This window comes from Meleagris gallopavo, chromosome 5 (genome assembly GCF_000146605.3).
Source record: "Meleagris gallopavo isolate NT-WF06-2002-E0010 breed Aviagen turkey brand Nicholas breeding stock chromosome 5, Turkey_5.1, whole genome shotgun sequence".
Taxonomy (NCBI): Eukaryota; Metazoa; Chordata; class Aves; order Galliformes; family Phasianidae; genus Meleagris; species Meleagris gallopavo.
The window spans coordinates 42223769-42244382 of NC_015015.2; the positions used below are offsets into that span (position 1 = coordinate 42223769).

Below are 20614 nucleotides of genomic sequence, written 5' to 3' on the forward strand. Positions count from 1 at the left end.
AAAAAGAAAGAAAAAGAAGGAGAAGTATTCTGAGAAGTTCACACCAGAAATCTATTTTAACTCTGATGGAGCTTGAATATTTGCAGGGAGCAAGAAAACAGTTCAGTCTGATCAATAATGTTGGCTTTTTGTTTGGTTGTTTGTTTTTTTTTTGTTTGTTTGTTTATTTGTTTTGTTTTTTACTTTTGTGAGGTTTGGGGTTTGGATTAATGTAGAAATACCAATAAATGTATATTCTTCTGTAATTCTCTATTTGACTTTTTCCTATGATCACATACATATTTCGTTTGTCTACCCTTCACACTATGGAAGGCTAAGTATTCTGTTCCTGTTTTACAGGAAGCTTTCACAAAATGTCTCATTTTTGATTCTTAACTTTTCTGTTTTGTCTTCTCCTTACATAATGTATGTCTGAAAATGAAAGCTCAAAGCAACTTAAGTCATTTAAAATGAAACACTCAAATAGCTCTAACATTTGCGTTATCAGAGTTCAAATGTACTTTTAGAAAGGTATTCCAGCATATTTTTCAAGTCTGAAATTTTGGAGAGTGAGGAAATGCACAGTGTAAAAGTCTTTATCAATCAATACTTGTACTTTTAGTAATTTAAAGTTCTTTTTACAAGTTATTTACTTAAAATATCTTCTACTGAAGGATTTTTTTTAAGAGGGAAAATTCATTTTGAAATGTATATTCAGTCAAAAAGTGCATTTTTCTCATAGTTTGTGGTTGCAAAATGACAGTAGATCATCTAATCTGATTTAAAGAGTTAAGCAGACTAAAAATATAGTCCAGTTTTACTAATACTGAGCTTAGCAGCCATAATGAATATAGTGAATAAAGCGCAGAAACAAGAAGGGCCTGCTGTCTTGACCTGTAAAGATCAAGAAATAGAGGAAAACATGTTTTTCTTTTGTTGTTGTATCAGCACTTAGTCATGATGATTACTGAAAATGTGTCCCTGATATGAATTTATCCAGCTTTAATGTCTGTCCATTGTTAGAGCATCAGAGGACAGTGGAGGGATTGTTGTTACACCTTTTTCTGCTATTAAACAGGAACACAAAGTAAATGAGAGAACGAGAATAAATTGGTTTTGCTTTTGCAAAGCATTAGCTTCTTGTGGATTGTGCTAGTGATATTATGAGAGAAAATCCTCTAACCTCTCTCTAGAGTTCATGATTTGACTTCTGAGTAGGCTTGGAAGTACCTTAAGATTGGGAGCAGCAGTTTCAGTGTGCACAGGCTGCTGTACTCTTCATCCCACCAGCGGGAGTATCTATGAGATGCTGTATGAAGACCCTATGTGAATCAGAGGTGGATGGATTTGGAATAACACTTCTAACCTCTCTGAAATTCTTCTGATATATTCAAGTCTCACTGTTAGGCTGTACTTGGAAGCTTTAACAATGGCCAAATTCTGCTATTAGCAGCTTTGCCAAGTAGTATCATTTTTCTTAAGTAGATCACCTGATACAAATATTATTATTCTGAGTAACATTCTATTTGATATAAGCAAGGCTATAGGTATCAAGCCCTTAACAAATCCTTTATCATCTTTCCTCATTGTGATTCCTCCTTTATTTGATAAAACAGTGTTGCTGATATTGCTGATATGTAGGACTGCAGAATCATAGAGTTGTGAAAATTAAAATTTGTGTTATGAAATTTAAAAATTTAAAATTGTGAACCTCCTACCAATGACAAAACTCAGTTTGAATTTGATGAGAACTCACCCCAGCTGCATAAACCATGATGCGCTGGGGATTTCTGCTGCTAGGAAGGTAATGGTAAAAATGCTTATGGAAGGAAGAACTTGCTTGTAGCAGTAATATTACCTGATGATACAATGTATATTTTTATTATGATCACTGGAAGCTCAACAAAATGAGGTCGATGTTTGCACTGTTGATCTAGGAGAATTTATGAGGGTGAAAAATAAGCAGAAGTGGGTTTTTGTAAAAACAGTTGATAAAAAGACATTGGAGGAATTCTTGATGCTGGACAATTCTTTTGAGATACCTTGTTCAGTGACCTAGTCAATTTAAGGCTAACATAATATTTAATTGTTTATCTTGGCTTACTTATATCAGTAATGAAATTACTTGAACGTTAAATCCGCAAAGTGTATTGTAATGTGATGTGATAAATTTAGAGATCAGAAGTTCAGAGCGAAGGACAATCACTTGCATTCCAAATCATAGTATCCTTTTAAGCACAGAGCTTTCTAGCTGCTTAGGAATGTGGTAGGTATGATTTTTTTTTTTCCTTTCACATTTTTTTTGCCATACATTTATATAATTCCAACCACGTATCTAGGAACACTGCTGCAGCCAAGTTTTAAGGAAGAAAGAATCAAATCTGCAGAAGGCTAGCAGAGAAATATAAATCTGATCTCCACTTTCTAAGTGTAGTGTAAACTTTGTGAAAAGGAATTGGCCTCAGCAAAAGTGTTTAGTTCTGTGAGAGTCTGATCAGAGTTTTATAGTTAGCTCTTTATAGAGAATACTGCAGTTTAACCTCTAAAATTTATAGTTTTTCTTATCCCTACTCTCACTGCTAGCAGAATTGAGATAACAGATTCATGGAGTGGGTAGAATAAGTTATGGAATTTATTTAGTTTTGCAGACTGAATTTATCAGATATACAAAAATTACTACTTTGTTTATCATCTAATACACTGTCTCTTTATTATGCTGTAAATCTTTGTCGTGGTTTAAGCACAGCAGTTAATGAGATACATTAATCTCAAAGTCTTCTACAAGGCTTAAAAAAGAAACTCATGTTATTTGGGTATGTGGGCAGTATTTTTAATACCTAAATACTTAGTGTACCCTTTTTAAAGAGATGAAGAACTTGTTTATTAACAAGTTCAGTTGATATTTACTTTCTGTTAGTCTGTGGCAGTATTCTAAAGGCATCCTGTGAAATTTGGATTATTAACTTCTCTGAAAACTAAAGAAGCTATGACTGTAATTGATTTCACAGAATCACAGAATGGCCAGGGTTGGAAGGGACCTCAAGGATCATGAATCTCCAACCCCCCTGCCACATGCAGGGCCACCAACCTCCCCATTTAATACTAGACCAGGCCCCCATCTAATCTGGCCTTGAGCACCTCCAGGGTGATTTGAAACAGAAGCTATCTAGAACAGTGTTAAACCTTTCCAGTTTTTAACAGGTACGTCTCCTTTTCAAAACTGTGTGTTTGTTCCTGAATAGTGCTCTCATTCTTTCTGTGTGTCATATATGCACAGATGCGGTGTAAGTCATTGTGTATGGCAGTCTGGAGTATCTTCAACTTCTGTCAGTTGTAATGTTATTTGTAATTAGAGCCTCAAATGCTCAGGCATTTTGTAAAATACCATTTTCTGTTCAGCAAACAGAAAGTCTGGATTCTTCAGTCCTTGCTTGGAGAAAGGATATGTAATGTAAGGGTAGGCTGGCAGTATGCATTTTTTGGGTCTATTCCCTTGTTGGTGTGGCTTGCTGTCTGCCTCAGAGCTGTCCTAACTTACATCTAGTTGTCTGTTTATGCCTACATTAACTCTATTCAAGAGGGATTTCTTTATCTCTGAATTTGCTGGTTTTACAATTTCCAGCTTCTACAGCAGATCTAGCCCGAGATCTCCTTAATTTGACAACATGGTGGGTACTCCGCTAGGATTTTCTGCCATTCTATTCTGCATGTGTCTACTCTGGCTTGTAGTATGCATGAATGACTTTATAGCTTTTGGAACACACTTGATGGATTAGCTGAGATAAGCTCATTGGTGTGAGGCAAAGGCTTTACATTTCCCATCTAGGTGACAGTAGTCCCAGTAGGTCATTCTGACAACCAAAGATAGCCTTAGCATCCTGGCATGCTTACTGTTCTTTCTTTCTTTACTCTTGACTTGGGCACAAGCCATATTTTGGCTGAGAGAAGTCACAGCACACAGTCATGGAGGAGATCGGTAGAAGTAGGCTTTTATAGTTTTGATCTCCAGTTATAAAGACCAAGTCTGCCCATGTGTGTGAAATCTCAAACCTTATTTTGTAAAGAGTGGCAAAGGGACAACAAAAGATCTCATTTTTTTGTTAATATTCATATAGCTTCATGCTTTGCCGAGAAACTCCCAGTAAGGCACAGTATGCAGGCTGAACACGCAGTGAGAGGTTTAAGCATGTGTTTTCTAAGACAAGCCCACTTTCCTTCTACGCACTTCAGTGTAAAGAAATTTCTCGTTCAGCCATCTACTCGTACTTACAAAATGACACCTGTAATTCTGATTTACATTCTTGCTTTGTAGAGCTCTATCACTCATTCATTTGTTGTTTCCTAAGATACTTCTTCAATACTCGTGCACCGTTCTGTCTGAGAAGTAGGCAAGACTTCAGTTTATACAGCTTTCATTTGTGTGCATATACAGACACACTCTGATAGACCAGCATAATTATCTAAGCGTATTAAACTTTTCACATGTAACTAATTTTTGAGTGCCTTCCTGTAGCTTTTAAGACAAATAGAATTAGAAATAATAACAATTTAGAATAGCCACATAATAACAATTTAGTGTAGGAAGACAAATAATGAGTTTTGATGGTAATGATGATTTAATGGTTAATTCAGTTGTAAGTCGTATTTTTAATTCAGATTTGTATAATTTAGCATATCTTAACTTCAGCTAATGGCTTCCCTGTAATAAAAGCAACTTTATTTTGAAAGTACTTTAATGGAATATGCTGAACAAATCAGCAGCTGTAAAAGAAATTACTTTGTCTTTTACTTATCAATTGTAAGAACTGAAAGAGAAAAGGATTTCCAGGAATGAGTGCAGGGGGTTTTATATCTGAAAGAATCACTTGTAGTTTAAAAGGGGACTAAAATGTTCAACAAAATTAATATATGCACTTAACTGAGTCCTAGAGACTCAGTCTCTCAGGTTACTGTACATAGATGCATGTATTTTAAAAGATGATTATATGTCCCCAGATTGCTGTGGTTCTCAGCTGTCTAGAAGAATGTATGACATCAACCCACAAAGTATATTTCCATATACTAAGTGTTACAATCTGTGTGAAGGTTGGGGTCTACTGGACTATGATATAAATACATTTTGAAAGTGAAGAACAAATATGCAAAGGCTTTTCTGTGCGTCTGTCCCAAACAAACCATTCATATGTTCAAAAAAGACAGGGATCTCCTAGAAAAAGTCTAGGGGAGAGCCACAAAGATGATAAAGGGCCTGGAGCATCTTTGGTATGAAGAAAGGCTGAGTAACCTGTGTCTGTTCAGCCTGGGGAAAAGAAGACTGAGGGGGGAATCTGGTAAATGTTTATAAATATCTAAAGGGAGGTGGGAGGTGAATGGATGAGGCCAGGCTCTTCTTGGTGGTGTGTAGTGATAGGACAAGGAGTTATGGATGTTAAGGAAATTCCATACAAACATGCAGAAGAACTTTACAGTAAGGGTGATGGAGCACTGGAAGAGGATTCCCATAGAGGTTGTGGAGTCTCCTTCTCTGGAGATATTCAAGACTCATCTGGACCCCTACTCATGTGATCTGTTGTGGGGAATCTGCCTTAGAAGGGGGGTTGGACTCAATTCTTGTATTAAGATAACCTATCACCTATCTAAGATGTAGGTGATAGCAAACTCAAACATAGAAATCATACCCCAATAATAGTTTTTCCTCCTGATCAGGCAGTGTCCCTTTCAACACAGTTTGCCTGCATTCTTTGTACTCTTGACATGAATGTACTGTTTTGCAGAGGATTTCTGTATTTGGGAGATTATTTTTACGTAAGTTCAACATGGATTTTTGTATATTGCAAATTTGCTAGCCAGCAAACATTTTTTCTTGCTGAAATATTGGATGAGAGTACAGTTAGAGGAGATTTATCCATAAAAGTTTAGGAGCAAATTTGTGAGTTTTCAAGCAGGACGTTCTGATAGCATTGCTGATCTTGGAATTAGTGCACAATCTTGTGCTGCTTGTGAGATCTGAGAATACACAAGAGAAGCTTCAGCTGCTAGCATACTCTAATGTTAATTTTCTTCTAAAAATAGAGGTAATTTTTCATAATTCCTGAGTAGAATGGAGCCTGTCTTTATAGTCTCGCTTTGCTGAGCATCTGGGAAACCCTTTGATATTTTCAAATCACTTGGGACAAAAAGAGAGTAAGATTTCAGATTGGATCTGACCAACTTTGTCTCTTTCCTAAGTTGCTGACCAACAGAGAAGAGAGAAACTGAAAAAGAAGATAGCCAGGTATGAAAAAGAAATGAGTGTGGGCAAAAATGCCTCACGATCCAGCTCAAGAGAGAGTGGAAAGCTGCTGTCAACTTCTTTTGGAAAGGTAGATATTTTAATTTCGTTTAGTAGATATCATAATTGGCTTGCCTCCCCTAATAACAGCTGATCACCGATGCAGCAGTAGTTCTAGAAGGAGGACTAATATATTTCTAACAACAGAAGATAAGACAACTGTCTTCCTGGTATGCACCCAACCCTGTCTCAGCCTTCTGATAAAGGTGGCAGGTACGTGGATAAAGCGTGCTTGTGGTAAATCCAAATTGTAGTTACCCTTGAATTCTCTGTGTATCATCTCAGGTCAAATCCCCATGTCCTCTCTCTGTCACTGAAATTGAAAATAGTATTTAAGCTGTCCAAATGAGTGAAGATGAGTACTTTTCTGTCAGTACATATAGGTTCAATTATTTTGACTGGAATTTCACCCAGTTATATGGTGTGTGTTTCCCAAATAATAAGTAGACTAATAAACTATATCATATTATTCATTCCTGTACAAGAGCAATTAGAGCAATTTGCAACTTAAAAAAGAATGCTATTTTAACTTTGTTGATTTTGGTGCCAAGGGCATCATTCTTATGTTTGTTATTGGCAGTGGGCAATCTGTGTATGACCTTATTGTAGTGAGACATAATGCTCTGAAATTCAGTACATGGCCCTTAGTTATGGATGAAAATCACATGCATGAGTAAGGAAAGGGAGAAAGTATCATATTTAAAATCCAAGTGTTACCTTTTGTTGATAATATTCTTGTCCTTCTGCGCTATTTGCTGCATACTGGGTGGTAGATAAATTCCTTTAATTATTTCACAGCAAAAACAAGTAAAGGGGGCTTAAAATATCTTATTGCTATATAAATTATCATTTCTAAGCAAAAGGATGTGTGGTCTTTAATACATCATTTTGAGATTGTCACTCTCCCTTTGCTTTAATCACTTTCAAAACAAAGTCTTCCTACAATAATTTCTCAGTTCTACTAATTAATTACAGACGCTTTCCCATCAAAAGTTGTCCTGAAACAGCAGTTTTTATCATGCCAAGAGTAACTGCAGTTTTCCTTATGTATGCTAGCCTCAGGATGTAAGTCAACAAAAAATTCTGAGCCTGAACTTGAATTATCAATTAGAATATCAATAGAAAGATATATTTTGTGAGTTATTTTTTTGTGGGTTTGCCAAATTAGTGTTTAACAACACTTAAAAAATAGATTTTTTGATATAACAGGTTTGAGGGGGTTTTTTTGTTTTGTTTTTGTGTTTTTTTTGTTTGTTTTTTATTTGTTTTTGGGTGTGGGTTTGTTGTTGTTGTTGTTTGTTTTGTTTTGTTTTTCGTTTTTTTCGCTTCCGTAGGGTTGAGAAGTAAAAATCTGTAAGCGTCTTCTGGTGGAAGGGTAAGCAGAGGAAGTAATTGGCCTCTTTTTTAAATACAACAGTCCGTAATTTGACAAAATTGCATTGGTTTCCTATGCTTGTTTATACACCAAAGAAGGATTCTTGCCCTTTTAGGATTAGATGTTTTCTAATGCACTGTTGAGATAACTTAGCCATTCTAATTGTATTTCACCAGCTATCAGAATAGGTGATACTTAGAAAGCAAATTCTAGGGGTACCTATGATAGAGAGGTTTTTTTGCTATTTGTTAATCATATTACTATTACATATTACAATTATCTGCTGCCACTAGAAAACTAAGATTCTACTAAACATCATTCATTTGTGGAACTACATGAAAAGATTGTGTTGTTAAATTAGGATATTCCTGAGTTGGGATGAGATTCAGAAAAAAATTGAAACAGTGAATTTTAGAGGTAGTTGGAGGTAATGGCAAAAAGTAGAACTGCCTTACAATGTAGCTGGTGGGGAAAAAAGGGACAAGAAGAGTACTCCAGGCTTTGCCAACAGTATATTTAAATATGAGAATACAAAAGTTAGAGATGTGACTTTTGTAATGCATGATTTATTGACTCATAAAACATGAGTCTTATATATACTGAGTTAAGAGTAACATACACTTGCAGCAAAACTTATAGCTCTGACCACATCAATGTCTGAATAGATTCTAGGCTTAATATGGGCTAGTCAGTTTTGATTCACACAGCTGACTTTTTATTTTCATTACCGATCACTTATTATGCTTTCTAGTAAGTCTGCTGCCTTTATTTCATCATTCTGCATTTTTTGCATTGCTGCATTTATTATTATTTAATGTTGTACTGGAGCAGAGAAACTGTTTTAAATTGAGCCTATGCTTTGTGCATGGTAAAAACAGAACAAAAATTATTCCTCTAAGATATAGCGATTATAAGAAATTTATAACTTACTATGTGATTTAGTCAATGTATTTTATTATACACTGAACAGAGTATGAAACAATATCTATAACGTGTCTTGAATTTGACTAGTCATCTTTTTCACTGTTTTATGCAAGGGTTTGAATGCATAAGAACAGTAAATTCTTCGTTTAGTATCTAGTTATAAATGTAAAGTTACTGTAATGTGAGAATCTACAGTGACATGAAATTAACTGAGAAAGTTATTTCTCTTGTGGTGACCTAAGTTTCATTACTGAGTTTTATTAAAATCATAGATTATCTTTAAAGGAGAGTATTTAGATCACTAAACTGACACATGGGCTAAGGTGTGATAGATGGTTATGCTGCATCATGCATTTCTGTGCTTTTAGCAGAGACCCAAATGTGAGAGGCTGAGGAGCCAGCTGATTTTCAAAATGCCCAATGGGGCAGCCTTCTGATGGGATCGCTCTCAATTAAGGTGCTTAAAAGACAGTAATTTCTCTCACAGTCAAACAGAGGAGCAAAGAAAGCATAAGATGTACAGGAGACTGCTATACTTCTCTTTTCTATTTCCATGCTACTTAACGTTGATGATTGACATAATGTGTGAATGTTTATCAAAACAGTACAATAAGCTACAGATTTGGATGCTGAAACAGCTGATAACTTTGTGCGTCTTTGCAGATAGATGATTTGAAGTGAGTATTTTAAGTCTCCAAATCTTGAGGATGAATAAGCAGCACACTGTGGGCATCCAGACGTTTCTCTACCATCAAATTAAGTACATACACTCAGTCTTAAGTTAATTACTTGAAGTGATTTTCTTACAACAGAAAGGGCTTTTTGATGCAGTCTGGCAAATGTCATGTTCAGTGAGTGAAACTTGTGAAGCTAAATATGACTTAATTATGAAGCAAGAAAATCTGAAATGAGTTTCCCATGAGTAAAAACTCTAATTTGAGCAAGGCTTGCTGCTTCATATTCCATGTTTAGATAATCATATTAATAGGCATTTCTGACTGCTAAATATTTTTAAAAGAAATTACTCCATGCCAAATGTCAGTTGAAGGGATTTTAGCCATTTTAAATGAGTTGTAATTGTCTTTTACTGCTGAAGGACTGCTTCACATTTCAAGATGGATTTCAGTCTGATTTTTGAGTCCTTGATTTCTTAAGAATGACAGGTATGACCTTTTATATGCTTGTGAATATGAAAAATAGATTAGGAAACACCATTAGCAGTTTATAATATCTATTAATTTTTTATGCAGAGCACATGCATGGCTATGTGAGTTACCTCCTCAAATGCTTTGTGTTTAAAGATTTATTACACTGTTACGATGAGTCTGAAGACTCATGCTTGAATTAGTTCTTGTCAGAATGATATATGTGAGCAACTAAAAGAGAACAGAAGAACCTTCTGAATGTCATAAGATGTTTTCATCAGGAATGTTCAATATATTCTATATCCTACATTCGATGTTCTATTTCTTTTCTGGCTTTGTAACAGCAACCACCTCCCATATTGGTTGTTTGAATAAATGTGTTTCCACATGCACATTCAGTAATTTCCCTTCTTAATAACATCAGGCTTCTTGATGGAAGCAGTGATGTATCACATTGTACAACTCAATAACACATTCACGTGCGTATAGAAAACGTAACAGGAATGTAATTTAGAATGAGGAAAATGGGTATTTTTGATGCTAGTATGCAGACTGATTGTATTCATTCAGATCTTACTTGTTCCTGGGTTTGTGTGAATTTTCTCTCTTAATTTTCTCAGTCTTTAAGTAAATATCAAAGTGTATAAGGAAAGGAACAGGTGATGTACGAGGGGGGTTGTGAGACTAGCAAATGTAAAGAAGATTAAGAAAGTTAGTCGCTTAATAAATGAAATCATTTACTCTGTCTGAGGAGCAGAGAACAGGAATTCAGTTGACTTACAGCAATAGTAGCAGCTTACAAACTGAGCTGTGTCAAGTTAAAAGAATCAAATGTTCATTTATTACCAAATTGCAGTTTCTGTATCTTGACAGTACAGATGATAAGGTATGAGCTATGATGGTAGATTAACATATTTACTTACAATTGACTTTTCTAAAACATTGACAAATTACAGACAAACAGCATTATTCTGCATTCCTTCAAATCTTTTTGAAGTCAGCCACATAGCTCCTTGTTCCTGATACTGTCTCTCTGTATATCCAGAGGCTTTGTTCCCTTTCTGTTTGAGCAATAAAGGTTTAGCCTAGGATGAGGGGTTCAAAATACATTATCTTTCTCAGTACTTGAATGAATATAACTCAAGATTGACACAAATACAGGTAGGGTTTGTGGATCTACTTAGCTAGTCACTATGTCTGTTCTGCTTATGACATATTTTAGAAGAATTTCCTAAACTTCCTCAAAAATAAAGAAAGCTTATAGTTTATTGTCATGTTTACCCTATCTTTTTATCTTGTTTTAGGATTAATTCAACTAGATCCATGAAAGAGATCGTGTGGCTTTCATGAGTAGTAGTTCTCATTAGTATGTTTTGTTTTGTTTTTTGGCTGTTCCTTTTTTTTCCCTATATGATGAGGCAGCAGTCATCATCCCATGTTAACAAATGCTTCTACAGTCTGATCTATTTTGCAGCTCCAGTCACTGAGAGTAAGAAGCATACAACCAAAAAAAGCTGCTTATAATACATATGGAAAGGTGTGGAATTAACTCTGCAAAATAAATATATATATATAGGTGGATTCTGGAACTTTCCAGTCTTATATATTTTTGTATATTTATAGTGCCGAGCTACCACTGCAACTATTTTATATGCAAACAGTCACTCTGGTAAGCCTTAATTGTGCTGCTTGCTAACACAGGCATTTGTTTGGCATTGTTACTGCATGTTATCGGTTCAGCATTTAATTGTGCTGTAGTGGTAAAATTAAGTTGGCAAATGTGAGACACCATCAAGAAGGGCTTTTTTGGCTCAGCTAACTAAAAATAAAATCACCTCTTTGCATCGGTGGTTGTGCAAATTCTGGGGTACTGGAACAGATCGTTCTACTGATTCGGGAGGAAGTTGTGTGGAATTGTGCAGAAAATAAACAGCATGACAGCAGTGTGTTCTGATTTAATGTTGATGATTAGCTACATTTTTTAATATTCCTTTTAAATAGCTTTTACTGCATACTATAAAGTATAATTGATTATCTTGAGTTTTAATTTAAAATACAAAGCAGTTCCAAAAGGTAAAAACTGGAATAGTATAGGTTCAAAGCATTAACATTAGCAGTTATGCAGAACAACATTTTTGCAATAGAAGTCATTACTTGGGTGTTCTTAAAAGCTTTGTTGTAGAAATTGAATGGTAGAATAGAAATTCTGTGCATTTATGATCATCAAGCATTACACAGGTTAATCTATCATACACTACTATAATCTATATTACTAGGCTGTAGTGTCACGAGTTTACAAACATACGAAGATTTCCAAGTGTCTTTACTTTTCCCACAGCACACCTGCATTCTCAAAGTAGAAGGCTTCAGAAGTCTCACAGCAGCTGATTATCTTGCAAAATTCCTATTATTCGTTCAGATGGGAGGCATATCAGCAAGTTAATTTCTGTATTGGCCTATCTGAACTTGAACTTCAGGTCTGTTAAAAATGTGTTCCCTCCTTGGCCTTAGAAATTGTCATATGAAACATCTCTATTTGTATACATCCATTTAACTGTTGCAGAATTTACTGATGCAGTTGCTGTGTAGCTAAGAAAACTGACTGTAAGGAACAGTAATATGACTATTTAATTAGACATGAACTGAAATGATTTAAGTTTGTAGTTGTTGGCTTTGAATTGGGCTTTGTCAGATGTTATTCTATTCTAGCTGTTTTGTCTTGTATTATATGGCTTGCACGGTATTACCTTAAGATTTGTCACACTCTGCTCTGCATTTTGCAGCCTCACCTCAAGCACTGTGCAGTTTTGGGCTCTACAATATAAGAAAGACATAAAACCATTAAAGAGACTCTAAAGTAGGACTACAGAGATGGTGAAGTATCTGGTGGACAAAAGCTACGAGGGCAACTGAGGTCTCTTGGTTTGTTTGGCCCAGAATAGAGCAGGCTGAGGGGAGGCCTCATGGAAGCCTACAGCTCCTTACAGAGGAGCAGTGCTGAGCTCTGCTCTCTGATGACAATGACAGGACCCAAGGGAATGGCATGGAGCTGTGTCAGGGGAGGATTGATTTGGTTCTTTACCAGAGGGTGGTTGGGCACTGGAACAGTCTCCTCAGAGCAGTAGAGACAGCACCAAACTGCCAAAAATTATGGAGCATTTGGATGCTTTCAGACATAGGATTTGATTTTTGGGTAGTCCTGGGTGTAGTTAGGAATTGGACTCAGTGATCCTTGTGGGCCCCATCCAACTCAGGATTCTTGTCTCTGCTATTAGCATGCTGTTTCTCATAAGAATTGACACAACAAAAAATAAAATTGTTGGAAAGTTTTCTGCAGTCTTACCAAGGATATGCATCTTGCACCCACAGGTGAAAGAAAAAGGTTACACAGGGAATAAGCAGCTAGTTACAGTTTCCTTACTCTGTATCTTAAACCACATTACATAGTTTCCTTTTCGATCTAAGATGAATCAGTGAGTGGTTTCCCTTGCAGAATGTATATTTTATAAAGATAGCTGCTGTGTGATAAATCTTGAATCTAATAGGATTTGCAGAGAGAGGCAAGAAATCCACACGCAAAGAGAATCTAGGTAGTGTCATCAGGATAATTGTGGATAATATCTACTTACCTTACTTTGTCTGGGCAGAACCAACAGAGGATACCCAGATAAAATCATTTGTCTCAATTCAATGATTATTATCTCCTTGACTTTTATAAATGTTCTGTGGTTTTGATCTAAAAATAAGGTAACTTCAATCTTTTCCCATCAGGATGTCAATACTTATTAGCACTGGAGCTGCTCTGAAACCAGTTTCATTTTAGGTCAAAAACATCTCCGAGTTGGTAGCAAAAATAGCTGGGGTATCAACTTGAACAAAGCTGGTCGCTTGCAAAGCAATCAAATCTTGGTTTAATTTTTTCTAGAATCCCTTGGAAGTAGAAGATAAAGACAGTCTGTTCTCCTGTGTTGAGCACACACCATACCTGTCAAGAGCAATGTCACCTTATGGTGAGCTTGGCTTGCTTCACTCCAGTCCAGTGAAATGTGCCAGAAAACATTCTCGGAATAGATCTAATGCATCTAACTCAAACTCAAGTGTCAGTACGTCAAGCACACCAAGAAAACGCTCCGGAGTTTCAAGCTGTTGCTCCTCTGATAGCTTTGTGAGCATCAGTCATTCTCAGAGGCGTCAGGAAAGCAACTCCAAAATATACAGTGGGGATCTTCTGGACAGACACTCAGAATTGTTTACCAGCAGCCGGAAACCTTTTACTCCACGCACCTTAATATCAGATGCTAAATCTGCCCTGCTCGGGTATAGGTATTACACTGCTGCTCAAAGGAAAAGGAAAAAGCACTGCAAGCGACACGTGGAAGCTGAAACACAGACTGATGTGATCAGGTACAGAGATTAAAACTTTGTTTTGCAATTGTGGAATTTTGCTTACCTGCTACTATTCTATTTACTGTTCTGTGTGGTGTGTATTTGTGCTTTCTGTCTTCTAAAGAATTAACTGCGGTTAAGTATGCATGTCTTCCCCCCCTGTTGACGCATACTCTCATACCTTCCAATTCATTAACACATCATGCAAAGAAACTGTTTTTTTCTTGAATGCAACTTTTCATTGCCTTTTAATAATTTTAATTTAAATGCCTTCAGATATATCCAATATGAAGTATACTAATGCTCTTCTCTTACACTGAAATTCTGCTTAGAAAATAAAGTTTTGATTTAGTTGTTATTACTGTTACTATTTCCTAAAGATGAATCTTGTGTCCTTAGTCATTCTCAATTCAGAACAATTATTGTGGATATTTTATTTATCCTCTGTAAATATACAGTCAAAAAATGGATTTGGAACACTTCTGTTTGGCTAGCGTTAGTGTTCAGACTTAACTATATTTTAATTTCTGCCAGACTTCTATTCACATGATAAAACTTTCGAAACTGTTCAAGCATTTTAGTACTAGGTTCCTTTCAAATTCATGGGAACGGAATGTCTGAATTTCCACAGTGGGTGGCACTGGTATTCACGTTCTGCTTACCTTGAAAGTAGCTGCCTTAGAGATCTAATACATTTCTAAATTTTGTAGCTTTCCAAGTGCAGATAAAGGATCTGAGAGAAAAGTTATGACTGAACAGCAGAAGATGACAGTGAAGGTAATACAATCATCATCTATCAGTCATCTAGATAGTTTTTCCCCACCCTTCACTATCATTTTGGATTATATAATTCATCTCTGGCACAGCAGTATACAATTGAATAAGGTTTCATTTTCTTTGTTATTCTAAGATAAATTAGTTAGATGGAGGAGAAAATCTTAGAAGAATGAGCAGAAGTGGTAAGAAAAAAATACCGAGCTTAGAAAATAAGAGTTTTGAAAGTGGATTTTTTTTTTTCCCAAACAGTTTTAGAGAGGCACTGGCATGCTTAATTATCTGTAAAGGACATAAATAATTGGCACGTTATTTATCAGCAGACCTTTTTGCCTCTGTTACAAGGACTTTTTTCTTTATTTTGCGTTGGTTAACATATATATAAAGCCTGAGACAGAAGTATTGGGACTAAGAAGTCCCTTCCTCTTAGGAAATATCCAAACCAGTAGGCAGAAATGCTTTCTTTGCTGTTGTTTTCTTTCATTTTTGCTTAATGCAAAATTTTTTACTGAACAGTTACACCACTTCAGGTTCTACCTGCTCCCTATTATTTTATGTTGCAGTCACAGATGGTTGCAAATATATAATTTCAGTAGCTGGGTGCTCAGTATTGATATAATTTACTGTGTATTTTCATTGATAGTAAATATTTTACTTTTGCATTCTAGAGTGAAGATAAAAGATACAATATGGATGAGCCTGAGAGAGGAATAGCTGCTTTTCCATACTCCTTTCTGAGGTACCCAATTTACAGCAGGAAGAAATAGTTGAAGTATTCTTTTCAGGTTTCAGTACAACTTTTTCTTAGGCCAGTAAGCCATTACTTATAGAATTTGTTAGTTTTCAATGAATGGCCTTTTCCAACTCCACAGTTTAGTTTTCTTTTGATGAAGTAAGCAATTAAGAAAGAGACTTCTGAAATAAATGTGATTTTTCTTTTCTTTTTTTTTTGTAAGGAGTGAGACTAATGAGAACTTAATACAACTTTAGTTCTGTATATAACTGTGAGCTTATAAACTATGTATTTAATGTACTGTAGCTGTACATCAGTTACAGTATTGGCATACCTTTCAGGAAGATGAGTTTCCAGAAATCTAGGCTTTTCATTCTAAGAGATGCTAAAGTTCCAGCCCTAACGTATTTTCCATATCCTTTTCTGAACACTAGAACGTTGTCTTAAATACAAGAACAGTGTTGAAAATGAAGCCCTGAACCAAGGGCTCCTAGCTCATTCTCCTTATTGCTGGAGAATAGAATCATACTTTACTTGCTGATTTACTCTGTGGCCTTTGCATAGAAATCTAATGGGTTGGGTTTCTTACTATCAATGCAACAGCTGTTATTTAATAGAAACAAATTCCTCTTTTAGTAATCCAGGTATTAAGTTAGCTTAGTCTATAAACTCCATTATTCCAATTGATGATTTGCAAACTCCATATGGTATATTTAAGATCGGTCTGTCAGAGTTCATTTATAGACCTGTTCCAAAGATTATCAATTGGGCATTCATCCTTCCTGAAGTCTACTGTGTGGCAAATGACACAGAGAGCCTTACCCAATTAAATACCAAATCATGTTGAGGTAAAAGCGTTTTTTATGGATTACCTCTTTTTGAGTTATCAGTCAGAAAAGTGCATCTAGTAAGGTGCCGTTATACTCTTCAACTATTGCCTTTCAGGCTTCAAGGTAGGTAGTGAATTTTTCTATTGGAACAGGGTTTCAGAACTTCTGGTTTTTGTTTTTAATCCTCCAAGGAGTAGAGGAACAGGACAGGCAGATGATTCCAGAAGAGCATGAGATGCAGGATACTATGCAGGGTTTTCATAATGTTGCTCTTCACTGTTTCTTACCTTCTGATTTTTCTGATTAGAGAGGCATCACTGTATTCTGAGCAGCTTTCAGCAAGGATGAATATTGAGGCTGTGTAAGTATATTTTCACCATTTTTTGCTAGTTTGGAACAATAAACTAGAAGCCCTCAAAAGTGATGAAACAATATATAAGGACTCAGAATAAACTTCACAATCTATAGTAAAACTGATCTATGAATTTATATGTAAGTTAGCAACTTCCATGTCAATCCAAACGTGAAGAAAATTCATTATAATTTTGGAGGTAAGATAGATTGCTATTATCCAGAGGCTACACTTCAAACATTTTCAGTTCTTTTTTTGGACTAAAATCTGTCTGGAGCAAATTAGAAACTAGAAAGATTAAAATGTGGAGTTGAGGTGAATTCTCACCGAATTTTTGCTCGTAGATTTGATGAGAATTAAAGGAGATTTGATTTTTGTCAGTGATCTCTCATATGACCTCAGGAAAGTGGTCTGATATCTTCATGCTTTAGATAGTCTTGTTCTTGTCTAACCTTAAGCATGTAATATAGATCATCTTTCATAGATGGAACCAAAAATGACTAGTCTTCAGACTGGATGACAACTCTTACATAATCATGAAAGTTGTATCAGTCTTGTTATTTTCTGTTTACTACTGGAGGATGATTAAGCTTGGATACTTCTGGATATTTAGAAAGATGCTATGAATTTGAGAAACGGCATTTAAATCTTTTTTTTAAAGGGGGATTACTGGGGAGGTAGCAACGGAGTTTAGAAATGAAAAAATACCTGAGATTCAAAGATTCAAAGAGGCAAAAGTCACACAGCACACAAACAAGGACTTGGTATTCTAGAGTTGTCATTTGAAAGGAATGGAGGCTGCCAACAAGCACTTACTCTTCTGTGCTCCCACTGAGGACTCGCAATTTTGAGCTGCAGTCAGATTCTCAAGAAGCTCCTTTGGAAGCCTTTCACTAGAACACCAGACTGCAATCTTCTACTTTCTTCCCACTTCCTTTCTGAGTGCAAAGCAGGTTGTTAATGCTTTACGTTTGCCTCTTTCCTCATCATGCTCTTTGCTAATTTACAACACAAGAGAAATGTAGCATAAGTGTGAAACACCATAGTGATTTTTTTATTATTATTTTTTGAACTGAGCGAAGGGCTAGGTAGTTGTCTCTATTTTTAAACACTTAACATTGAGCTTTCTGTTCTTCCTCCAGAGAAGATGACCATTTATATTTAACTTTCATTGAAGATGTAACAAATGACATTCTTGACATTGGGCTGTTTTCTAACAGGTAGATTATGGCTGTTTTAAAATTCGTAATGCTATGTCAGTATACATGTTGTTGCCTTTTAAGAATATATAAATACTCAGTTACCCCTTGTTTATTTTATTTCCTTTTGATTCTTACTTTATATAAGAAAAGAGGACTGAGAAAGAGCTGCAGGTCATCTATTTCAGTCTACTCCAATGTAACATGAGATGCAGCCTCTATTAGAAACTGATCTATGTGGAACAATGCTAAGAAAAAAATAGTCTTACTCTGCAAGATCTGTTTTGCTAAATAAACAAAGTTATTAATCTTTGATACAGTACTTCTTCCATTGCCTTTCTGTCCTTGTTCCTGTTCCAGTATGAATTCAGCCTTCAGTATGCATTGTAAGGATTACATACTGTTCCAGATAAGGGTTCATTAGTTACTAAGTCATATTTTTTTAAAAATAATTAAACAATAAGTAATTATTCATGGATGTGAGCATTACTCCCAGATTCTTTGCTTACCTGTAGAATAAAGGCTCCAAGTAGCCTTCTTTGTGACAGAGCTTAATTAAAACAATATTAGGGTCCTCTTCAGCTAAGAAATAAAAATCAGGTAGTAGGGTTGTTAGAACATGGTTTTGTTTGTGTTACCTGATTTATTTATTTATTAATTTGTAGAGTTCTGGAACAATTGTTTGAATGTCATATACAAGAAAATAAGAACCGTTTGGATGAGGTAGGTACTGCCTCTGTAATATTCTCACTTTCCACATTTCCAAAGTACTGTGGAAAGGCACTGGTATGTTATCTTGTGTACATAACCATAATAATCAGTGGAACGTCTTTATAAGATATTTGCAGACTTACAGGAGTAAGGCATAGTCACAAAAAAAGTGACAATAGTCAACTCAGTTTGGTGACTCTTGCTATATAATTTAGTCACTCAGTTGCAAGCAACCTCCATTTCTGTAACCAGAATGAAGCCCTGAGTTCTGGGCAGATAAGTGCAATGGGCTTTAGCTGCAGGGGTGTCATCCTTTATTTCTTCACACCCTAGAGCAAAATGCGGCACCTGTTGGATGTGCTTAAAGAAGACCTTGGCTGCAGCCCACACAGTGATGCTGAGCAAATCCACGCAGGCTGGGAAGCCTTTGAGTCACTGGATCTGGGAAAGGTTAATATGATGGAACAGCTTGAGTTTTGCAGTAGAAATCGGAAGCAAGGAAAAGCTATGAAAAGTGAAGAATTCTTTAAGACCATGGATTTGTTATCAAAGAAACCAAGTGCATATGAAGTGCCATTATGCAGTGAAAATTCAAAGAAGACAGAGAGCAAGGGTGACTTTTCAGAAGATGTTGATGAAATGATGAACGCTGAGACAGAGTCTCATGCTTGTGTGAAATCTGAAGACCCAGACGCTTCACCCTCATGTGAGGAAACTCTAAACTTGATTACTTGTGACAGTGATTTGGAAGCCAACAAGGAACTTGATGATCTTGAGGAAAACTTTGCAGAGGTCCTTCAGATCACACATGACCACTCATCATAGTGGCCAAAATTTAGCTGTTAAATAGGGAGAAAACTATTTTTGTAGAGAATTGCCATTCGCTAAATAAAGAGAAGTAAATTGTTTATCTTCAGATGTTTTAACAGAATTACTGAATTCTCTTTAGCAGAGTATTTATTACAGATCAGTGAACATTTCTTTACTGATGTAGACTGTAAAGGGTAAAATGACTTAAAAAAATACTTTGTATATTTTCTCTATAAACGTATAGCCCAAAACTAACTTTTGGGAATAATAAAATTAGATGCATATTTTATAGAAAGCTTCAGAGTTACAAAATATTTGTTTTTATTTATGACAAATAAAATTAATTGATGACATTTCTAATATAATGGTGGTTCATGTTATAAAGATGCAAGATTTTTGTAGTTCGCAAGAAGAATTCAATTTACCCACACAGAAATATGATGTACTGCTTACCTGCAGAGCAGAGACAGAACTGTTTGTTCAGCCTGGAAGGCAGCAGCATTATTTCCTTTCTTCGTGTTCAGCCATTGTTTGATGTTAAATCCCACTGGAGCATGATGTTCTTATCTCATTTTTTTCTTTTCACAGTACCTGTAGAACATAGCAAACAAGGTTTCCTTGCATTAGCTTGAATGAAATAAGGTTTGAGTATCAACAGGCAACTTTCCAAAAATAAGCATTTCTTTCTGATATTGCTAGCTGATCATTCCTCCTTTCTCAACTATGAACTGAACTGTCTTATTCCCTACATCAAAAGATATAAAAACCATTTTGCACCATTAGCTGGTCTCATGCCAGAAACAGATGTACAGTTCTAGCTGCTGCATACAGCAGCTTTTAAGATGTTCAGTACACATGCAGCTTGTTTTATGCACAGCTCTTGAGCTACTTAATCCGACTTGTCCATGGTTTAGCTGGTAATTCTGGTAAGTAAAGACTGCAACAATTTTCACACTGCATAACATCAAAATACACAGTCCAGTTTCTTGCACTCATGGCAACCTTGGTATAGCATTCTGCAGAGAGTTTTGGATTTGGAAAAAAAAGGTCCAAGAAGAGTTGGAC

At 35.8% G+C, this 20614-nt stretch overlaps 1 protein-coding gene across 1 annotated transcript in view; it reads left to right on the forward strand.

Annotated features, from left to right (window-relative positions):
- The window catches only part of SPATA7 (spermatogenesis associated 7), a 27085-nt gene extending 6965 nt beyond the window's left edge, over positions 1-20120 (forward strand). Inside the window, exons 5-12 of the mRNA XM_010711802.3 lie at positions 6208-6341; positions 13680-14158; positions 14851-14917; positions 15583-15653; positions 16785-16838; positions 17972-18049; positions 18694-18751; positions 19073-20120. Coding sequence (XP_010710104.2) covers positions 6208-6341; positions 13680-14158; positions 14851-14917; positions 15583-15653; positions 16785-16838; positions 17972-18049; positions 18694-18751; positions 19073-19564 — 1433 coding nt within the window. The 3' untranslated portion in view covers positions 19565-20120. The remainder of the gene's footprint in view (positions 1-6207; positions 6342-13679; positions 14159-14850; positions 14918-15582; positions 15654-16784; positions 16839-17971; positions 18050-18693; positions 18752-19072) is intronic.
- Positions 20121-20614: the final 494 nt, after the last annotated feature.